The sequence below is a fragment of the Cyprinus carpio genome, chromosome A14, assembly GCF_018340385.1.
Source record: "Cyprinus carpio isolate SPL01 chromosome A14, ASM1834038v1, whole genome shotgun sequence".
NCBI classification, from domain to species: Eukaryota; Metazoa; Chordata; class Actinopteri; order Cypriniformes; family Cyprinidae; genus Cyprinus; species Cyprinus carpio.
Genome location: NC_056585.1, coordinates 1,942,763 through 1,960,646, shown reverse-complemented (window position 1 = coordinate 1,960,646; position 17,884 = coordinate 1,942,763). Strand labels below are relative to the sequence as shown.

The following is a 17,884-nucleotide window of genomic DNA, read 5'->3' as shown; positions in this document are numbered from 1 at the left end:
TGGTCCTCGTTTGCAAGTCGCTTTGCATAAAAGCAAATGACTAAATGTATATGTATTTAATAATTAATGATCTACTTAAAATTTCCACCATACCAAAACAAGTGGATAGCGTTATTTCAAAGCAACATTTAAACCATCTCTGACTTTTCTTATATCATGTTTTATTGTAGGTCTATATTGTTATTGTACATAACTATGTGATTCCTAAACATGAGCCTCGGAATGAATACATGGTAGTGACCCCATATTGGATACAATATTCTAATGTTCCAAATATAATTGTTTTCTACTCTACTTTAACTCCGGGTTTTGCTGTTGGCTTAAACCATAAATGTTTGACTGAAACTTGTCTATTAATATCTGTTTGCAATAACTTTAATTTTGAAATGTTTTAACTGTTGCCCCGCCTTCTACTTCTCAAACCTCATACTTTCTATGGTATTGTGCTGGAAAACAGGAAGGAACATTGTGCTTTGCGAGTTACCCATCGCGGGTTGGTAGTGGCGTACCACAGTCTGCTTTACCGATTGCGAAACGTGATTGGTAAAGAGTTTGCCAGAATATACACTGACCCCAGTGCCTGGGTTTTTCCCCACCTCCACCTTCCCTTATCACGTTAGGATGAGGGATCTAAACATCATTGTACAGTTTAAACAATAGTAAAGCAGCCGGCAGAGATGAACTGTTGCTGCTTGTTGATGTTTTCAGCAGACGGAGAGGAAATGGTGAAGGCGCACGTAAACAGAAGTTTCACTGGCTTGAGGTCAGTTTGTCTCATCTGAGGGCTGGAAGGAATGCCGAACAATCTCACAACACATTCCTGACAGACGACAGCCTCTTATCTCCAGATGGATTTTTGAACAAACGGTGTCCATCTGACAAACAAGCTCTCCTGTCAAGCACTTTGTCCCACCACATATACTGTAGCAACAAAAGACATACAGCAACAATCCCAGAACCTGTTGAACTAAGTCTCATTTCAGAGGGAGACAGTCTAGCAGGACTGAACTGGAGATAAAGAAAAGACAGGAGCAAGTCCTTTTGAGTCTGAAAGTTTGAGGGCAAAAGAAAAGGGGGATATCAAAATAACAGTACCTAAAAGTTACATATTTGTACCTAATTATTTATATCAATTATGTGTGTGTGTGTGTGTGTGTTTGTACCTTTTGAAAATGTACCACCCCAGTGACATCTTTTGTACCTTTTTTTCTGAGAGTGCACTTGTTCCAAACCTGTATGAGTTTCTTTCTTCTGCTGAACACAAAAGAAGATATTTTGAAGAATGTTGGTAAACAAGCAGTTGACTTCCATACTATGGAAAAGTCAATGCCTACCATTTGTGATGAAAGAATGAATGTAAATGAAAATGCCTTGCTTTACAATTCAATTTATATAGTTAACCTTCACTTCACTCTTTATAATCATCAGGGTGAGTTCTGTGAGCACTCATGTGCCCAACTGCAACAAACTCTTTAAAAAAAAAATGTTTGGGAGAGGTTTATTTGTCTAATAGGCCTACTGTCGAATTCTGGGTTCAGATCGTCTGCCACAAGCCAAACCTGATTTACCTTAATTTGAAGATTATATAAGCAGATGAACTCTTGAAATAATAAAGGTAAGTGTGTTATGACTAAGATTGCCTTAAGGGGTTTGTTGCAACCGGCTGCTGACCTTCACGTCCTCTCTGAGGGTGAAGAGAGACTGACACTTTATGTGTTCAGGAGCCTGTCGAGACAAGAGCACAGCCTCTTGAACACTCCACAGCTGACACGACTCAGACCTGATAAAACGATCTGGACCTCATCCTGAGGACAGAGCCTTGAGACAAATCTGTCAGCTGATCCATAAACAGAGATATTGTGGCATGGGGAGATTTAATTTTATAGGTGGAGTGTGATTCAGGGCAGGATGTAGCTGAACTACTGACCTAGATGTTCATTTTAATAGAAGGGGCAGGGTGCAAGACAGGATACGCGATCACCAAAGAGAGCATTAAAAGATAGAGCAAATAAGTTTATGCTGGTTTAAAGAGAAAAGAAAACACTTGAAAAGCCATTTTCAAAAACATTTTGACCACACAACATCCTGCGGAGGAGCTTTAATTGTTTCTAATAAAAATGTATCATTGTGGTAAAAAGCAAAATAAATAAATAAATAAATAAGATAATTAAATAAATAAAAAGACAAAGGCAACAGCTAGCATGAAAATGAAACATTCACAGTATAAGAACTGTTACTGTTATAGATATATTTTTCCTGATTTAACCCATAAAAATAGTTTTCTTGGTATGAATGTATTTAATTTGGTTCAGTGATGTTAAATAATTTTCTGACTTAAAAAAATAAATAAATAAAGCTATCAGAATTGATTTCAAAACACTGTTTTAGGCCAATGGCCCAGAGGCCTGCTACACACAATCCACTGCATTCATCACTTTCACAAATACATGCACATTCCTGTAATTTGTTGTGTGCAGAGAACATAAATATGGATGTAATGTTTCATAACATCGCTGATAAGTTGCTGAAAAAGTAAACAGACTATGATGATGTATTGGAGTTTCAGTAATGGGCATTTCCCTGATATCAAGTCTAGCCCTGGGTTAACTGCATGTTTAATGATTGCACACAGACACAACGTTCCACAATAAACCAGTTTTACTCCAGATATTAGCTCAGATGAGAGATAAAAGCTGCACACACTGTCCGGCTGGATCAACGAACAGCTGAAAACTCAGAGCCATGCTGCTCTTCGTTTTCTTCCTGATGTGCCTTTTGCAGTTAAAGGGATACTCCATCCCAAAATGAAAATTTTGTCATTAATCACTTACCCCATGTTGTTACAAACCCATAAAAGCTTTGTCTGTCTTCGGAACACAATTTAAGATATTTTGGATGAAAACCGGGAGGCCTGTGACTGTCTCATAGACTGCCAAGTAAATAACAGTGTCAAGGTCCATAAAAGGTATTATAAAAGGGTCCATAAAAGAATACTCCATCTGCCATCAGACGTGCAATCTGGGTTATATGACTTTATTCAACAATTCCTTTGTCATCTGTCTCCTCTGTGTCTGTCCATATCACCGTATGCTGTGTATGCTCTTCTGTATCATCTGCGCCACAAGGATGCGCTGGTTCTACGTGTATTTAGCTTTGATTTGAAATAAAACAGCGCATCCTTGTAACTCCCATGTTATAAATGCTTAATAAATATTCATACTTATATAAAATCAAAATCATTTTATGAATGATGTCATGATGCTGCAAAAATAAATTTAATATAGTGAGAGTTCAGGCTGTTTATTTTATTATACAGGTTATTAATCTTTATAACTCACAAATAAATGGTTCAAAGTTTCTATCTTTCATTAAAGTGCACTTTTACTGGTAAGGTTTAAAACTCATGAATAAGTAATTAACTGGTGTCCACACAAGATTGAGATTCACATGTAACTAATATTGGAATTAAACAATTCATTATTGATATCTCATTAATAAATAAGCTGTAGACACTGTTTTTTGCATCATAGACTGAAGTCTTTTTTTTTTTTTACATAGGACCACATATGTGGAAAGAAAAATGACGAGAATCCCATTAAAGTTTTTTTTTCTGCATCATGATATTAAATTAATTGTGAATCAAATAAGATGAATCTTAATTCATTTTAAAATCTAAATTAACCAAATATTTTGATTCCAAGAAAGTATAAATGCATTTTTTTTATAAAGCATTTATAATGTCACTATTTATTAAAATTTATAAAAAAAATGTGGTTATTACTGCCTACAAAGCGACTTGCTGTAGAGAAACTAACATAAGTGTTAAACTTTTTGCTCTGTCTGTGGTTTAATACAGATGAATATTCTCTTTCACTGACACACACACACACACACACACACACACACACACACACACACACACACACACACACAAACACACAGACCGACACCCCCCCACCCCACTTTCTGCATCCTTGAACGCGTTTCCTGCAACAGGAAGCAGCAAAAATCCCATATGGTTTTTTTTCCTGTTGGCCAAAAACACAACTTCCTCTCCAAGCGGCCAGGTCAGTTGGAATCAGTGTGAAGCTGGAGAACGTGCACCTGTGTGTTCAAGTGAAAGCGAGGGAGAAAGAGAGAGACAATGAAGTATGAATGGCTCCTCTGGGCCTCCTGAAATTATCACCCTATTGGTTCTCACACACGGTACACTACACTGTTAAAAATGATTTTTCAAAATTGCACATACAAGATTATTGGATTATTTTGTTAATAATAAAGTGATTGTTTACTTGCCATTTCTTTGTAATTATTTGTGAATTTTGGTTTCAAAGCCATTTTTTAGTGTACAGCTCTGCAGTATGTTCAGTGATTTGTTTCAGATGAATTACAATTAATTTAAAATGATGTATTTCATTAATGTAAGAACACTGGGGTTCACTCACTTTGGCCACACTGGGCCGGTGGACTGGGCAGCAGCTGAGGACAGCCACAGGAAATGACAGCTTTCAGTGTCACCGATTGGCAACATGACACCTTTTGCTCTCTGCATCCTGTTGCTGATAAGACAAAGCCAAGAGATAATAATACAATAATAATACAGTGATAATAATTACACTAAATTGTAACCATGCAGCTGTCAGCTACAGTATCACATCAGACAGTGCACTATAGATCCCCTGAGGAACAGTTCCACTCATTCTCTACTATAGGAGAGGAAGAATTGTATAAAACTTGTTAAATCATCTAAACCAACAACATGTATGTTAGACCCTATTCCATCTAAGCTCCTAAAAGAGGTGCTTCCAGAAGTCATGGATCCTCTTCTGACTATTATTAATTCCTCATTGTTATTAGGGTATGTCCCAAAATCCTTCAAACTGGCTGTTATTAAGCCTCTCATCAAAAAAACACAACTTGACCACAAAGAACCAGTTAATTACAGACCGATCTAGAATCTCCCTTTTCTGTCAAAGATACTAGAAAAGGTAATATCCTCACAATTATATTCCTTGTTAGAGAAAAAACAGTATCTGTGAGGATTTCCAGTCAGGATTTAGACCATATCATAGTACTGAGACTGCTCTCCTTAGAGTTACAAATGACCTGCTCTTATCATCTGATCGTGGTTGTATTTCTCTATTAGTGCTATTGGATCTTAGTGCTGCGTTCGACACTATTGACCACTACATTCTTTTGCATAGACTAGAACACTTTGGCATTAATGGAAGTGCATTAGCATGGTTTAAATCATACTTATATGACCGCCATCAATTCATAGCAGTGAATGAAGAGGTATCATATCGATCACAAGTGCAGTATGGAGTACCTTAAGGCTCAGTACTAAGGCCGTTACTCTTCACGCTTTACATATCACCAGGATACACAGTGTTAGCTTTCACTGTTATGCTGATAATACTCAGCTCCACATTTCTTCGTGGCCTAATGGAATGCATAGTCAACATAGAAAACTGAATGATGAGTAATTTCTTACTGGTAAATTCTGAAAAAAACAGAGGTGTTAATTATAGGACCTAAAAACTGTAATAACCTAGAACGCTCTCTAAGACTTGATGGCTGCTCTGTCAATTCTTCGTCATCAGTTAGGAACCTAGGTGTGCTATTTGATAGCAGTCTTTCCTTAAAAAACTGCATTTTTCCATCTCAAAAATATATCTAAATTACGGCCTATGCTCTCAATGTCAAATGCAGAAATGTTAATCCATGCATTTATAACATCAAGGTAAGTTTATTGTAATGCTTTATTGGGTGGTTGTTCTGCACACTTAATAAACAAACTCCAGCTCGTCCAAAATGCAGCAGCTAGAGTTCTTACTAGAACCAGGAAGTATGACCATATTAGCCCGGTTCTGTCAACACTGCACTGGCTCCCTATTAAACATTGTATAGATTTTTAAAATCTTGCTTATTACTTATAAAGCCCTGAATGGTTGAGCACCTCAGTATTTGAACAAGCTCTTGTTATATTATAGTCCTCCATGTCTGCTGCGTTCTCAAAACTCTGGGAATTTGATAATACCTAGAATATCAAAATCAACTGTGGGCGGCAGATCCTTTTCCTATTTAGCGCCTAAACTCTGGAATAACCTACCTAACATTGTTCGGGAGGTAGACACACTCTTGCAGTTTAAAGCTAGATTAAAGACCCATCTCTTTAACCTGGCTTACACATAACATACTAATACACTTCTAATATCCAAATCCGTTAAAGGATTTTTAGGCTGCATTAAACCGGAACCGGGAACACTTCCCATAACACCCGATGTACTTGCTACATCGTTAGAAGAATGGCATCTACGCTAATATTAGTCTGTTTCTCTCTTATCCCGAGGTCACCATAGCCACCAGATCCAGTATGTATCCAGCCCAGATGGTGGATTAGCACCTAGAGAGGACCTCTACAGCCCTGAAAGACAGTGGAGACCAGGACTAGAGCCCCAGAGACAGATCCCCTGTAAAGACCTTGTCTCAGACGACCACCGGGACAAGACCGCAGGAACCAGTTGAGTCCTCTGCACAATCTGACTTTGCTGCAGCCAGGAATTGAACTGCTGGTTTCGTCTGGTCAGAGGAGAACTGGCCCCCCGTCTGAGCCTTGTTTCTCCAAAGGTTTTTTCTCCATTCTGTCACCGATGGAGTTTTGGTTTCTTGCCGGTGCTGCCTCTGGCTTGCTTAGTTGGGGACACTTCATTTACAGTGATATCGTTGACTTGACTGCAAATGATTGCATAGATACTATTTAAACTGAACTGAGCTGCATGATGACATCACTGAATTCAATGATGAACTGCCTTTAACTGTCATTTTGCATTACTGACACTGTTTTCCTAATTAATGTTGTTCAGTTGTTTTGACACAATCTGTTTTGTTTAAAGCGCTATATAAATAAAGGTGACTTGACCAAACCCCTCTGTGGAGAGTGTGTGTTGGCTTCTTTAAGTGTAATTTGTCAAGTTAAACTACTAATAAGTTCAAGTAGTTCTGCATTAGAAATAAATGACTTGTTCCATAACTTGGCAATGTTTCTAAGATGGAAATAGGCTGTTTTGATAACATGCAAAATGTGGTTTTCAAAAGATAAGTAGCTGTCTAAAAAAAAAAAAAAAAAAAAAAAACCCAGAGAAGAAAGTAACACTACTGTCTAGATGCAAATTATATTTTGAGAGCTTTTACAGGTTGTGGTCCAAATAATATTATCTCTGTTTCATCAGAATTTAACAGATGGGAAATGTCTGATTATCTGGTCTTTAATATCTTGCATACATTCTGTTAACTTAACCCTTAAACCAATTCACTTACACACATTGAAAAAAATAAATAAAAATCTTTTCTGCATTTCTCCTCTTCCCTAGCTTGATTCGTAATCTAGGTAACTGGTAATCAATGGGGCATTGTATATTTCAAATGTTGTTGGTTCCTTGAATCTCCGTTGATAATCTTTTGTAAGTTTACATTTTGCATTTATTAGATGTCCAGTACAGTACAGCTGTGCCTATCAGCTCAAAATAGCGAAGCCACCAGTGCATTAATTTTTACTATTACAGCTCTTGGTCAGATAAAATGTCCTGGAAAATGAAAATATGTTTCAGCATTTCATCAGCATATTCGTCAGATAAGAACAACTGGAAATGTAGGGAGGGAGGCAGAGAGAGAAATCACAGACGGGCTTCACTGAAACTGATGAACACAGTACTAGCTCCTCCTTGTGGCCAAAAATACAAAACACTATACACAGATTGAATGCTTTTGAATTGAAATGTTTTATACAAAGTCTGTCAAACATCATTCTAGATTTTGAATAAATGTGTATAAATTAGAAATGCATGCATTTACACATTACCAGTTAACAGAAAATATAGCATTATAAAATCGAAAATAGAAGTGTCTCTTGGTTGTCATTTCCACCACACTGATTTTTACCCCAACTAAGGCTTTTAAAGTTAATGTACTTGTTTACCAATGGGGCAACACTGTCAGTAAAAAGCATGAGAGTGATGTATGGAGAAAACATACTAAAATGACTAAATATCACAGTAAATATCACTTGTGAGCATTTTTTTTATTGTTTTTTTATTGTTTCCTGTCGAGTTTTGGTAAATTTATTCAAAAAGTGAAACTGATTAAATGTTAAAAGCATCTAATGCATCATTTGGGGAAAGAAATATTGGCAACCAAGACAGAATTCTCCTGAGAGATGCATATTTGCTCCTGAGAGATGTGCAATGACATTGCTAGTACAAAAATCAATTAAAGGCTTCTAGTTGAAATATAAACATATTAATACATTAAGGAAACAATTTTTTTTAACAATTGGAAATACTAACAGTAATGGTTTCTAGACAGTTATTTAACAACATTTGAAGCAACCATTTGAATAACTGATTGTTTTGCACGAGTGCATTGCAGATGTTTCCATTTGATGGACAAAATGAATACCTTCTTTCTTTAGAGGAGAAAAAAAATCATATTTTTGTTGTCCAAAAATAAAAAATTGTTTCAGGCCCTTTAAAGCTTTCCCTCTTCTCAGCCTCCTGCAGACATCCAGCGCTTGTGCTTTCATGTGTGTTCGGTCAGGCCCAGAACATGACTAAAGGAGTGCAGCAGGTCCAGTCCCAGATAGGCCTGTGTGATGGTGCAGACGACCCCCAGCCCGGCCAGAGCGATCAGCACCCACTGCATCTTTGCACTGAAGTACAGCGGCTCCAGTCTGCCAGCGGACAGTAACAGGGGAGGAACACGACTGGGCAAACATGAACATCACTACAGTGCTGGATCACTCACCTGCCCTGAGCAGACTCCGCATAGCCATGGAAGTACAGATACCGTCCATAAAGATACATCAGCCCGAAGAACACTGCCAGTGCTAGAGCAAGAAATTCATCATGTCATTTTCTGGATGAGGGGTTTGTTCAGATCACTAAACCCAATAGTAATAGTGATGCTTGACCTAACCTAATATTGATCACCACCTCAGTTTAAGCTTACTTTTATTCCTTTAAATCTGAATGGAGTTGTCGGGGAAGAGCACGACTGCAGCAGAACAGCAGTGTTTTACATAAAACATTTTCAAGGGATATTTTTTTGTTTACATGCAAATCTGAGGTGTGAGATATCAGGTCATGGTGAAAGCCAATGTGAGCGCTGTTCATGTTAGATTAACTTTTTTTCTCTTTTAATCTAGATGGACTTTTAAGGCCTATATATTATTTATACACTTCTCACAAGGGAAAGTTCCCCTTTGAAGACTTGTCTGGTTTAACCCCTCTATAAAATCATCAAGACAGAGCAGCCTGAAGGAACATCTTAGCGTTTTTATTCTTTCAAACCTAACATTTTTCTGTAAATAAATCAAGGCATTTTCAGAGTGCAGTGAGCACATCAAGCCAGTCTTATTAATAACAGAAACTATAAGTCGGGTTGTCGCATTTTAAGCAAGATTTATTAATATGTTCTGTGAGCACAAAGTTGAACTGACATCAGCCTACCTGCTATTTCTTGTTTTTTCAGTTCAGGGAAACTCACCTTGACTGAAGAAAACTCCAGCCAGCCAAAGCGAGAAGACGAATATTGGGAAATATTCAGAACAGTTTGCTCTGGCAAAGCAAGAATATGACAAATGAGACCAAGCCTGTAGAGATCAACATTCCTCTCAGTGAAGTCACAAGTGTCTTTATTCAGTTGACGGATGATAAATGCGATGCTTTCCGCCTGACTTACTGTGCTCGAAAGATCCTCTCAAACTCCGGAGGTCCGGTGGTGGCAGGAGGAGAGACCGAGTGCTTTCTCCGCGCGTAGATCACCTTCAGAGAGAAGTACGCTGACAGGACGCCAAACACATGTACCACATCAGACGGATTGTGAAGTTAAAGAATTTCCCAACACACATTACAAAATATCCCGTTTTCTAATCTGAATGTTTGCTTTTGCATTAAAATCTGTATCTATCCTCTTTAACGCAAGACGGGAGGGGAGTACCCTAAATGATGACAGAATCAGCGTGAGAGCCGCACAAAATGAATTGGTCCAACTATTTTCAAGACATATATTACTTTAAAACGCGTTAATCTGAGTAGTGGGCTATTATAGGAAATCTCAGAGCGTAGGCTATTTCGAATTTATCCAATTGGAACATTGGTTTCGATCAAGTCTAAAACTCTAATATTATTACCTATTTTTATCAGCCAGTGTTTGCAAGTCTTGCCAACTCTACTGATCATTCTCTTGATTAAAGTCCAGCTGTCACTCACTGCTACAATTACTGTCCATTCTTGCAGAGAACAGCACGAGCGACATTTGTAATACCTGTAATGTAGGACACAGGCGCCTTTCATCGCACAGTATAATCTGTTTCTCTAAGCATATGACTGTAAAAACAAATATTGACTTGACCATCTACAATCATGTGGTGATTACCTTGCTCCAGCAATCCCAACACTGTGACGGCTGCTAACAGCACGACCTCCTCCAGCATCATTCCTGTGGACAGTGAGGTCAGACACTATCCTCTATCTCTGGTCAAACCACACTCACAGGCTGTTTTTATTCAGTCACTTATATTAGCACGACTAGAGTGGGCGGGACATGAATATAACCCACATTACATCACTACTATTAATACTTTTCAGGACATAATGCTGTGATGCATGCACTCACAAAAGTAAATGGGAAACACCGCCCATTTACCTTTGAAAGATATTAATGCTTTTTTTTTTCTACAGTTTCATGAAAAATCTGGTGTAACAATAACTCATTTTACAAATTTCTCCTTAATTAAAAGCCAGTCATCTTTGTATTCCATGACTTGTCAATCATTTTTCACTGGATAGTGTGTTAAGATGCTTTTTAAAAGGGGTTTACGTTTTATCAGAACGTGTCATGTCCATCTGTGCTGCATTAGAGTATTATCTGAAGCTTTCCTGAACCTCATTAACATCAAAACTAGGTTGCTAATGCACAAACCACCCAAGATGACATTAATAAAATGCCAAATAAACTCACCAAACAAGACCGTTTCTAGAGAACTATATTTACACAATACTCTTGTTTGACAGAGAAAAATAATAAAAAGTATAAAATACAAAATTTTGCAACAATGTACATATAAAAATAAGATCTATCTTCTCCTGATCAATAGAAACGGCATACATACAAAAAAATATATAAATATACATGAAATCCTGTCACAGAATCTCAGATGGAGAGAGTTTGTAACACGGTTCAGACTCAATGTAACATCAGACACCAGAGGGAGAAAACATACAGGACTATTAACCCTCTCACCAACACAGAAGCTCTGGGCTTTTCAGAAAAAACAAACAAAAAAAACAACAACAACAAGCAACTTAGTGTAGTGTAACATGAAAGTGTAATGACGCAACCTACTTTCACTGGAGCACTGTAGAGTTCAGTTCATCCTCCTCATTATAAGTCTCAGCTACACTCTTTCAAGCGGTCATGGCCTGATTAAACAAACCAAAAAGCATCTACTTCCTAAATGTAGTCAATGAGAAACTAACCAATGAACATACACCACATGGAACTTAAAGTAACAGTTCAACTAAAATTGTCATCCTTTATTCCCTCATGTCGTTCCATCTTTAGTGGAACATACAAATGAGACAATCTGAAGAATGATAATACATACACGGTCAGTTTTCTGATAAACATCTAAAAGCAGAGGTCTGATCTTGCTCTGGAGGGCCACGGTCCACATTTGATTTTGAATGCATGTCTGTGTGTACTCTGAATGAACTGCTTTTGTGAGGAGCAGCTTATTACTATATGAATCAACATGTTTGCCATTAAACAACCATTTTGGAATTTGTAATCATTTTTTTATTATTCAATTTCTATGGTATCCACCATTTGTTACTGACCTCCGTACATCTATGACTGCAATTCAGTGATGTCAAGGATATGATGTGAGTGTTTATCAAGGCACACATGATCCATGTTGACCGTTATGCCAACGGTAAATGTCAAACGGCATTTCCCCATTTCTCTATTTCCTAGGGATCCTGTAGAATTGATTAGCTGGTTCAGGTGTTAAATCTGGGTTGGGGTTAAACTCTGCTGGAAGGTGACCCTCCAGGAGCTTTACTGGACATCCCTTGTGAAGCAAAGTCATATGGGCTTGGACCTACATGGTTAGTAAATGATTCAAATATGCTTATTTTTGGGTTAACTACTGCTTTACTGTAAACCACATATTGTGCATCTTCAAGAGTGCAAATTTAAGGCCTGTGGAAGCATGTCAAGACACTCCTGACGTTGAACAGACTCTCCTCATGCCTACAGCGAACACATAGGCAACACAACCGTGTGAATGGCTCAACTTGTGTTTGAGCGCACACTTATAAGAAAATTCAGTGGTTTTACTGAGCCACAGGTTCAGTAGTAGAGCATTTCCCTCTTTGAAATTTCCAGTCCAGAGAATACTTCAGTGAAACAGGCTCTGTGCTCTTCTTGACCTGTTTTTATATACACCATATACATACTCAAAAGAGAACACAGCAGATCTGATCGTGATATGAAAAGTTTCACCATCTCCGAGAACATCCAAAAGTGGACGTTTGTGTTTTCTCCTCTAACAAAGGCACCAGCATTGGCTGTTATTGGCCCATGGCCATCACTCACTGGTGACTGGCCAACAGCTCGTCTAGATCATCCATCCACTCTTGTGTCAATGGATGTTTTAAAAGAGAATCCACCAGGTCCGTCTCGGCAGGAAACCCGGACAAGCTGCCTCCCGATTGGGCGTTATAGCTAAACTGGAGCTGCTGATTGGCTGTCCTGTTCAGCTGATAGGCCTGACTGCACTGAAGTCCTGTGGTGCGGTTGGGTCCGGCTTGTGGCTGACTGAAGGGCCCCAAGTCAGGCAAAACCTGCTGAGTTTGAGGCGGCGCTTGTGGCTGCCCCTGCTGGACCGTCTGCTGGCCAGGAGGGGGCAGCTGCTGGGACATGCCTGGGTTATTGGTCCGTTGCTGGTTCATGTTGGGCAACATCTGTCCAGGATTCATTCCTGCCAGGGTCCTACCAGCTGCACTGTTTCCCATGCCACTCTGGGGAAACGGGGTGTTGTTGGAAAGTTTGGACAATCTTGGCTGCATGTGGAAGCCAGAGTTGGGGAAACCTGCTGGCATGCCTCCGTTAGCAGAGCCAGGTTGGAGACCTGGATGCTGCTGGGGCTGCTGTTGCTGCCATGACTGGGCCTGTGAAGGCAAGGCACCCTGGATACTGTTTGGCATGGAGGTGGGCATAGCGGAGCCCATGTTATTAGCCATGGCATTGGGCATGCTGTTGTTGGTAATGGGGGGCTGCTGCTGCTGTTGTTGTTGTTTCAACATAGCAGCATTGGGTTGGTTTTTCAAGTGTGCTTGTTGCTGGGCTGCCAGAACATTTTGGCGGTAAGCAGCAGACATGGAGGACACTGACGGTCTCTGCTGGTTGGGGTGGGAGGGATGCATGGGCATGTTGCCGTAGATGACTTGTTGCACGTCGAGACCGCCTGCACAGGATGGGAGGTTCATGTCTGCTTGACTGGCGGTTGGAGGGGGACCAGTGGTTGGGCCAGTATTCTGTCCCACCCCCAATCCCATCATGCCTTGTGTCTGAGAGAACATCCGTTGTGTTCCAGGGGTGGGGCCACTGAGAGAGTTGACATTCCCTATTGACTGAGATGCACCTAAAACAGAGTAACCAAACAATAACAATTACAACATGGCCATTTGCCATCTAGCAAGTTTTTTAAAATTGTTTCAATGAAATTAATGTGAAATGGAAGAAGATCTCGTCTTCAGTATTGTAATGTGTATATATATATTATGCAATGCAAGCTTACAATTACTGTCAAACTATTTTTTTTTTTAATGAATCGTTCACAGTGAGAATAAAAATGGATTTGTACAATATATATGGTGAATTTTTATTTAATGCAGACTTTAAGCAATACTTCTCAACTAAACCAGAAACATTCTACACTCGAGCAAGTACACAACATTTTTGATGAGTCGAGTCGCTTACTGCGGGCTTTGTTTTTCAGACAAGGCTGCTTGTTTCTCTTTCAAGATCTGGCAACACTTAAACAGCTTTCTAAACTCATTCGTCACAATTTTATTTTACCAGCTTCACAAAATGCTCCTGTCATCAGATCCTCAACATCTTACTGTTCCAAACCCAAAAAGACTTTTATTAATCTTTGAAACACAAATTAAGATACTTTTAATGAAACTTGAGAGGTTCCTACACCACCACCGAAAGTCCAAGCAAAACCTTGATCCAAAAAGGTCATAAAGGCATAATCTAGCAGTCTTGTGATGAACAAAGATCAGCAGCTACAAAGAGCACATGGGTTAGGTTTATGGTAGGGTTGTGCCGGTACTAGTATCGGTACTGGACGGTTCACGGGCAAATTCCAAATGGAAGTGATCATCTTTATCCCCTTGGAGTGGGGACTTTGGAGTGAGCAGGGCACGTGCGTGCCATTAAGTAGTCATTAGGAATGCACTTGGCAAAAGGAGCGACATAATTTCCTCATTCTCTTCAGCTGGGTTGTTCCCATGACAACGCAGCACGTGTCCGTCAGCAGATTCGCTGATGGACACAGACATAAAAACAATATACATTTTATATTTTTAAAAGTTTTATATATGAGTTTTAATATATTATATAGCATATTTTAACTTTTTAAAACATAAAATGTATGTTTATTTGCAACAGTTATGCTAACAACAATAAAAAGACATTTATGATAGTAAACAGTAAAAAATCTGCTGACGGACAAGTGCTGCGTTGTCACGGGAACATCCCAGCTGAAGATAATGAGGAAATTATGTCGCTCCTTTTGCCAAGTGCATTCCTAACTACTACTTAATGGCACGCACGTGCCCTGCTCACTACAAAGTCCCCACTCCAAGGGGATAAGGATGATCACTTCCATTTGGAATTTGCCCAGGAACCGTTCGGTACTGATAGCAGTAACCCCTAGTTTATGGCTAGGCATACGCTTTTTATGGCATCTTTATGGATCTTCCTAAAAGGAATCTACCTCTTTTTTGATTTGATTAAAAACATATTCACTCGATTCATCTTTAAAATACAAAGTCTTGTAGGTTTGGAATGACACGAGGGTGAATAAATGATGACAATTTTAAGATGAAGTAAGCTTTTAAAAGTAGTCTCGCAGATGAATGAAAGATGCTGTATGTAACGGCAGCACATCACCACCACACACTGAACATACTGTGTCCCTGTCATTCAAATGAGTCTATCAATAAACACACTTGCAAACCAGATGGACTTGTTTGTGGACCTTTTGTAACAAAGGGCTACTTGTGTTGACCTACAGAGCCAGGAAGCTCATGTCATACTGAACGTTTCTCGTAATCAGAAAAAGGTCTCGTTTACACCTGTTTAACATGTGACTCTTGTGATCCAATCTCAAGTCCAGACTGGGTCCAAACTGCTTGATCACTCAAATTATTGTTGGAGGTGGTCAGGTCTAATTTTTAGCATCCGCCTATGTGTGTCCTAATGCATTCTGGACAAAAGAGTGCCTACTGATGCAACAAGTTAACAAGCAGCAGATGTAAAAGGCAGCAACTGATGATCAAGAAGAGAAAGGTGAATACCGGAGATGGTGTGTTCGCTGAAGCCTGAGGAGTGCTGCTGGGCCAGGCAGGGCGGCACACCAGTGAACTGAGAGACCTGCTGCTGCTGGAATGGGTTCTGCTGAGCCTGCGGGTTCTGTTGGTCCTGGTACTGAGGCGGTGGACGGGTCAGATGCCTCTGCAGCTGCTGTTCCTGCTGCTGCCGCTGCCTCCTGAATCAAACACACTTCAGTTATTGCTTCAAATACTGTCGTGAAGGGGAACAACACAGTGGCAAAATTTTATTGTTATTCTTGTGAGGCTGCTGCCCCCTGGAGGTGGACCTTTAAAACAGGACAACTCAGAGAACTGATGGATGAAACTTTAGAGATGATTTAGACACAAACAGAGTTTTGACTTTAAGTTTGGTTTAAATTAACCACTTTTGAAATAGCTGTAAAATAGAATCACCATCAGCCGATAAAAACTGAATTCTATATTTGCAACCACAGTTTAAAAAAAAGAAAAGCAAAAATAAGAACACTGGCACCTGTTCGGCCATCATCTGTCTCTGGAGGAACTGCTTCTGCTGACTCATCAACTGCATCTGCTGCTGCTGCTTCATGTAGGCCGCGCTCCCATGGTTAGCTGGGATGCTGTTGCTGCTCTGCTGTGGTGTCATAGTGTTGCCCGGGCCGGGAACATGAGCTGCGGAGGGGTAGGACCCCGAATCCTGCAGAGACAGAGTGAGAAATGACTCTTATTATACACTAGCAATTACAGAAGACAAAACATTTCGGATTTGACACGAAAAGCTATTTTCTCGTACAAGTTGTGGAGAATGAGAGGACCACACATCTTTATTTAATTCATTTTAACATCCGCTTGATTTTCTTCTTCTTTGTAACCAACTGTTTAGCAATTTATTTAATTTTTTTTTTTTTTTATTTGGTTTTTATTTATTTGAGTTGTTATCATCATTCTGTGCTGTGGGAAGTTATATTCAAACATTATAGTAGAGAAACTGCTGCCAATATTATCTTCAAGGTGAGCAGATGAGGAGTCGCCACATAGCACTTCAAAAGGTACTTGTGTTGACCTGCAGAGAAAGGCAGCTCTTGTCATGCTGAACTTTATTTGTGAGAAGAAAAACAGAGTTCTTGTTTAGAGATAAATACAGGTCCAAACCACTTAAATCACCTAACAACTATATTTGGAGGTGACCGGGGAGCAAGTGACTACATCCCATTTCTAGTGTAAACTAGGTCTTCACAGATCCATTTGGTTCTGAAAATCCAAAGTCTGACCGAAGACAAGAGTGAGTAAAGCTCTGATATTAATAGCCTTGGCTTTTGAGTGTTTAAAAAGGGTCATTTCTCAGGCTAGCGAGAGAGGACTTGGTAAACACTACAAATTGCAGAAGGTTTAAAGGGGTCATGAATTGAGAAATCAAATTTTGTCATTAAAACATCCTGGAAGTTTCAGACCTCAAAACTTCCTTGTTAGTCCAAAAAACAGCTTTTACTAAAATAATGAATAATTTCAGATATTCTCACATTATGATGTCATAGTGCAGTGAAAGCCCACCTCTGCAGAATCAGATCAATGCCTACTTCTACAACATTGTGTCTTTGGCCCGCCCACTGGTGCGTTAGTGAGATGAGAAAGAGAGAACAGCAACACAGGATCACTGCCATCACTGGATACTGATGCTAGGAAAGTGATTATTTAACTACGTGGATGTCCCAGTAGAGCATTATTTGTTTGTTCATTACATTTCACTGTGGATTCATTGGTAAATCAGTCACAGTTTCTGTGCAGGCTTTGCAAACAGATTTTACTGCAAAATATGGATCTGACAGTAATGCGATAACATAACTATCCGTGCTCAGAGCTCCTCATGTAATTCTTATTTCATATGAAAAGATTGTAGACAATTATAGCAGTGGCTGCTACATTGAAGTCTCACAGCAGTCACACTCCTTTCAACAGAGCGTTCAAATCAGAGTATAAAATTGCTATATCTAAATTAAGGGGAGGGGGGGGGGGGAGTACGTGTCAACTGATGACGTAACAACAACAAAAAAAATCTTATACTCAGGAAATACTAAATTTAATCAAAATCATGTGACACTGAAGACTGTAGTAATGGCTGATGAAAATTCAGCTTTGATATATATAGTTATATATTTCTTACATAAGTATATAAAGAAAATTACCTTGATATAATCGTTAATATGGCACTGAAAGAATCAGAATTTGGGTAGCAAATATTA

At 39.2% G+C, this 17,884-nt stretch overlaps 2 protein-coding genes across 5 annotated transcripts in view; both read right to left on the bottom strand.

The window, feature by feature from the left end:
- Nucleotides 1–8,041: 8,041 nt before the first annotated feature.
- LOC109081382 (leukotriene C4 synthase-like) lies at nt 8,042–10,764 on the bottom strand. Of its 4 annotated transcripts, XM_019096368.2 has the most exons (6): nt 10,435–10,764; nt 10,190–10,323; nt 9,739–9,838; nt 9,544–9,614; nt 8,803–8,884; nt 8,042–8,728 (listed from the first exon to the last, which is right to left on the bottom strand). In XM_019096368.2, exons 2-6 carry the CDS (start codon nt 10,236–10,238, stop codon nt 8,578–8,580), a joined length of 453 nt encoding a protein of 150 aa, XP_018951913.1. In that variant the 5' UTR covers nt 10,239–10,323; nt 10,435–10,764; the 3' UTR covers nt 8,042–8,577. The 4 variants fall into 4 exon arrangements, with proteins under 4 accessions (XP_018951913.1, XP_018951912.1, XP_042625622.1 ...); XM_019096367.2 differs by lacking the exon at nt 10,190–10,323; XM_042769688.1 differs by lacking the exon at nt 10,435–10,764 and having other exon boundaries at nt 10,190–10,425.
- Nucleotides 10,765–10,982: 218 nt separating this feature from the next.
- LOC109081380 (mastermind-like protein 1) overlaps nt 10,983–17,884 on the bottom strand; it is a 31,384-nt gene continuing 24,482 nt past the window's right edge. Inside the window, exons 3-5 of the mRNA XM_042769684.1 lie at nt 16,157–16,341; nt 15,651–15,841; nt 10,983–13,705 (exon numbers count right to left, since the gene is read on the bottom strand). Coding sequence (XP_042625618.1) covers nt 12,654–13,705; nt 15,651–15,841; nt 16,157–16,341 — 1,428 coding nt within the window. The 3' untranslated portion in view covers nt 10,983–12,653. The remainder of the gene's footprint in view (nt 13,706–15,650; nt 15,842–16,156; nt 16,342–17,884) is intronic.

What these genes read in the sequence shown, in the direction of transcription:
- LOC109081382 (XM_042769688.1), bottom strand. Translation starts at nt 10,352, where the DNA reads ATGAAAGGCGCCTGTGTCCTACATTACAGGTATTACAAATGTCGCTCG. An exon ending in GAGAGGATCTTTCGAGCACA is followed by an intron (nt 9,615 to 9,738) that starts GTAAGTCAGGCG and finishes TTGCTTTGCCAG; the next exon opens with AGCAAACTGTTCTGAATATT. An exon ending in GCGGAGTCTGCTCAGGGCAG is followed by an intron (nt 8,729 to 8,802) that starts GTGAGTGATCCA and finishes GTCCGCTGGCAG; the next exon opens with ACTGGAGCCGCTGTACTTCA.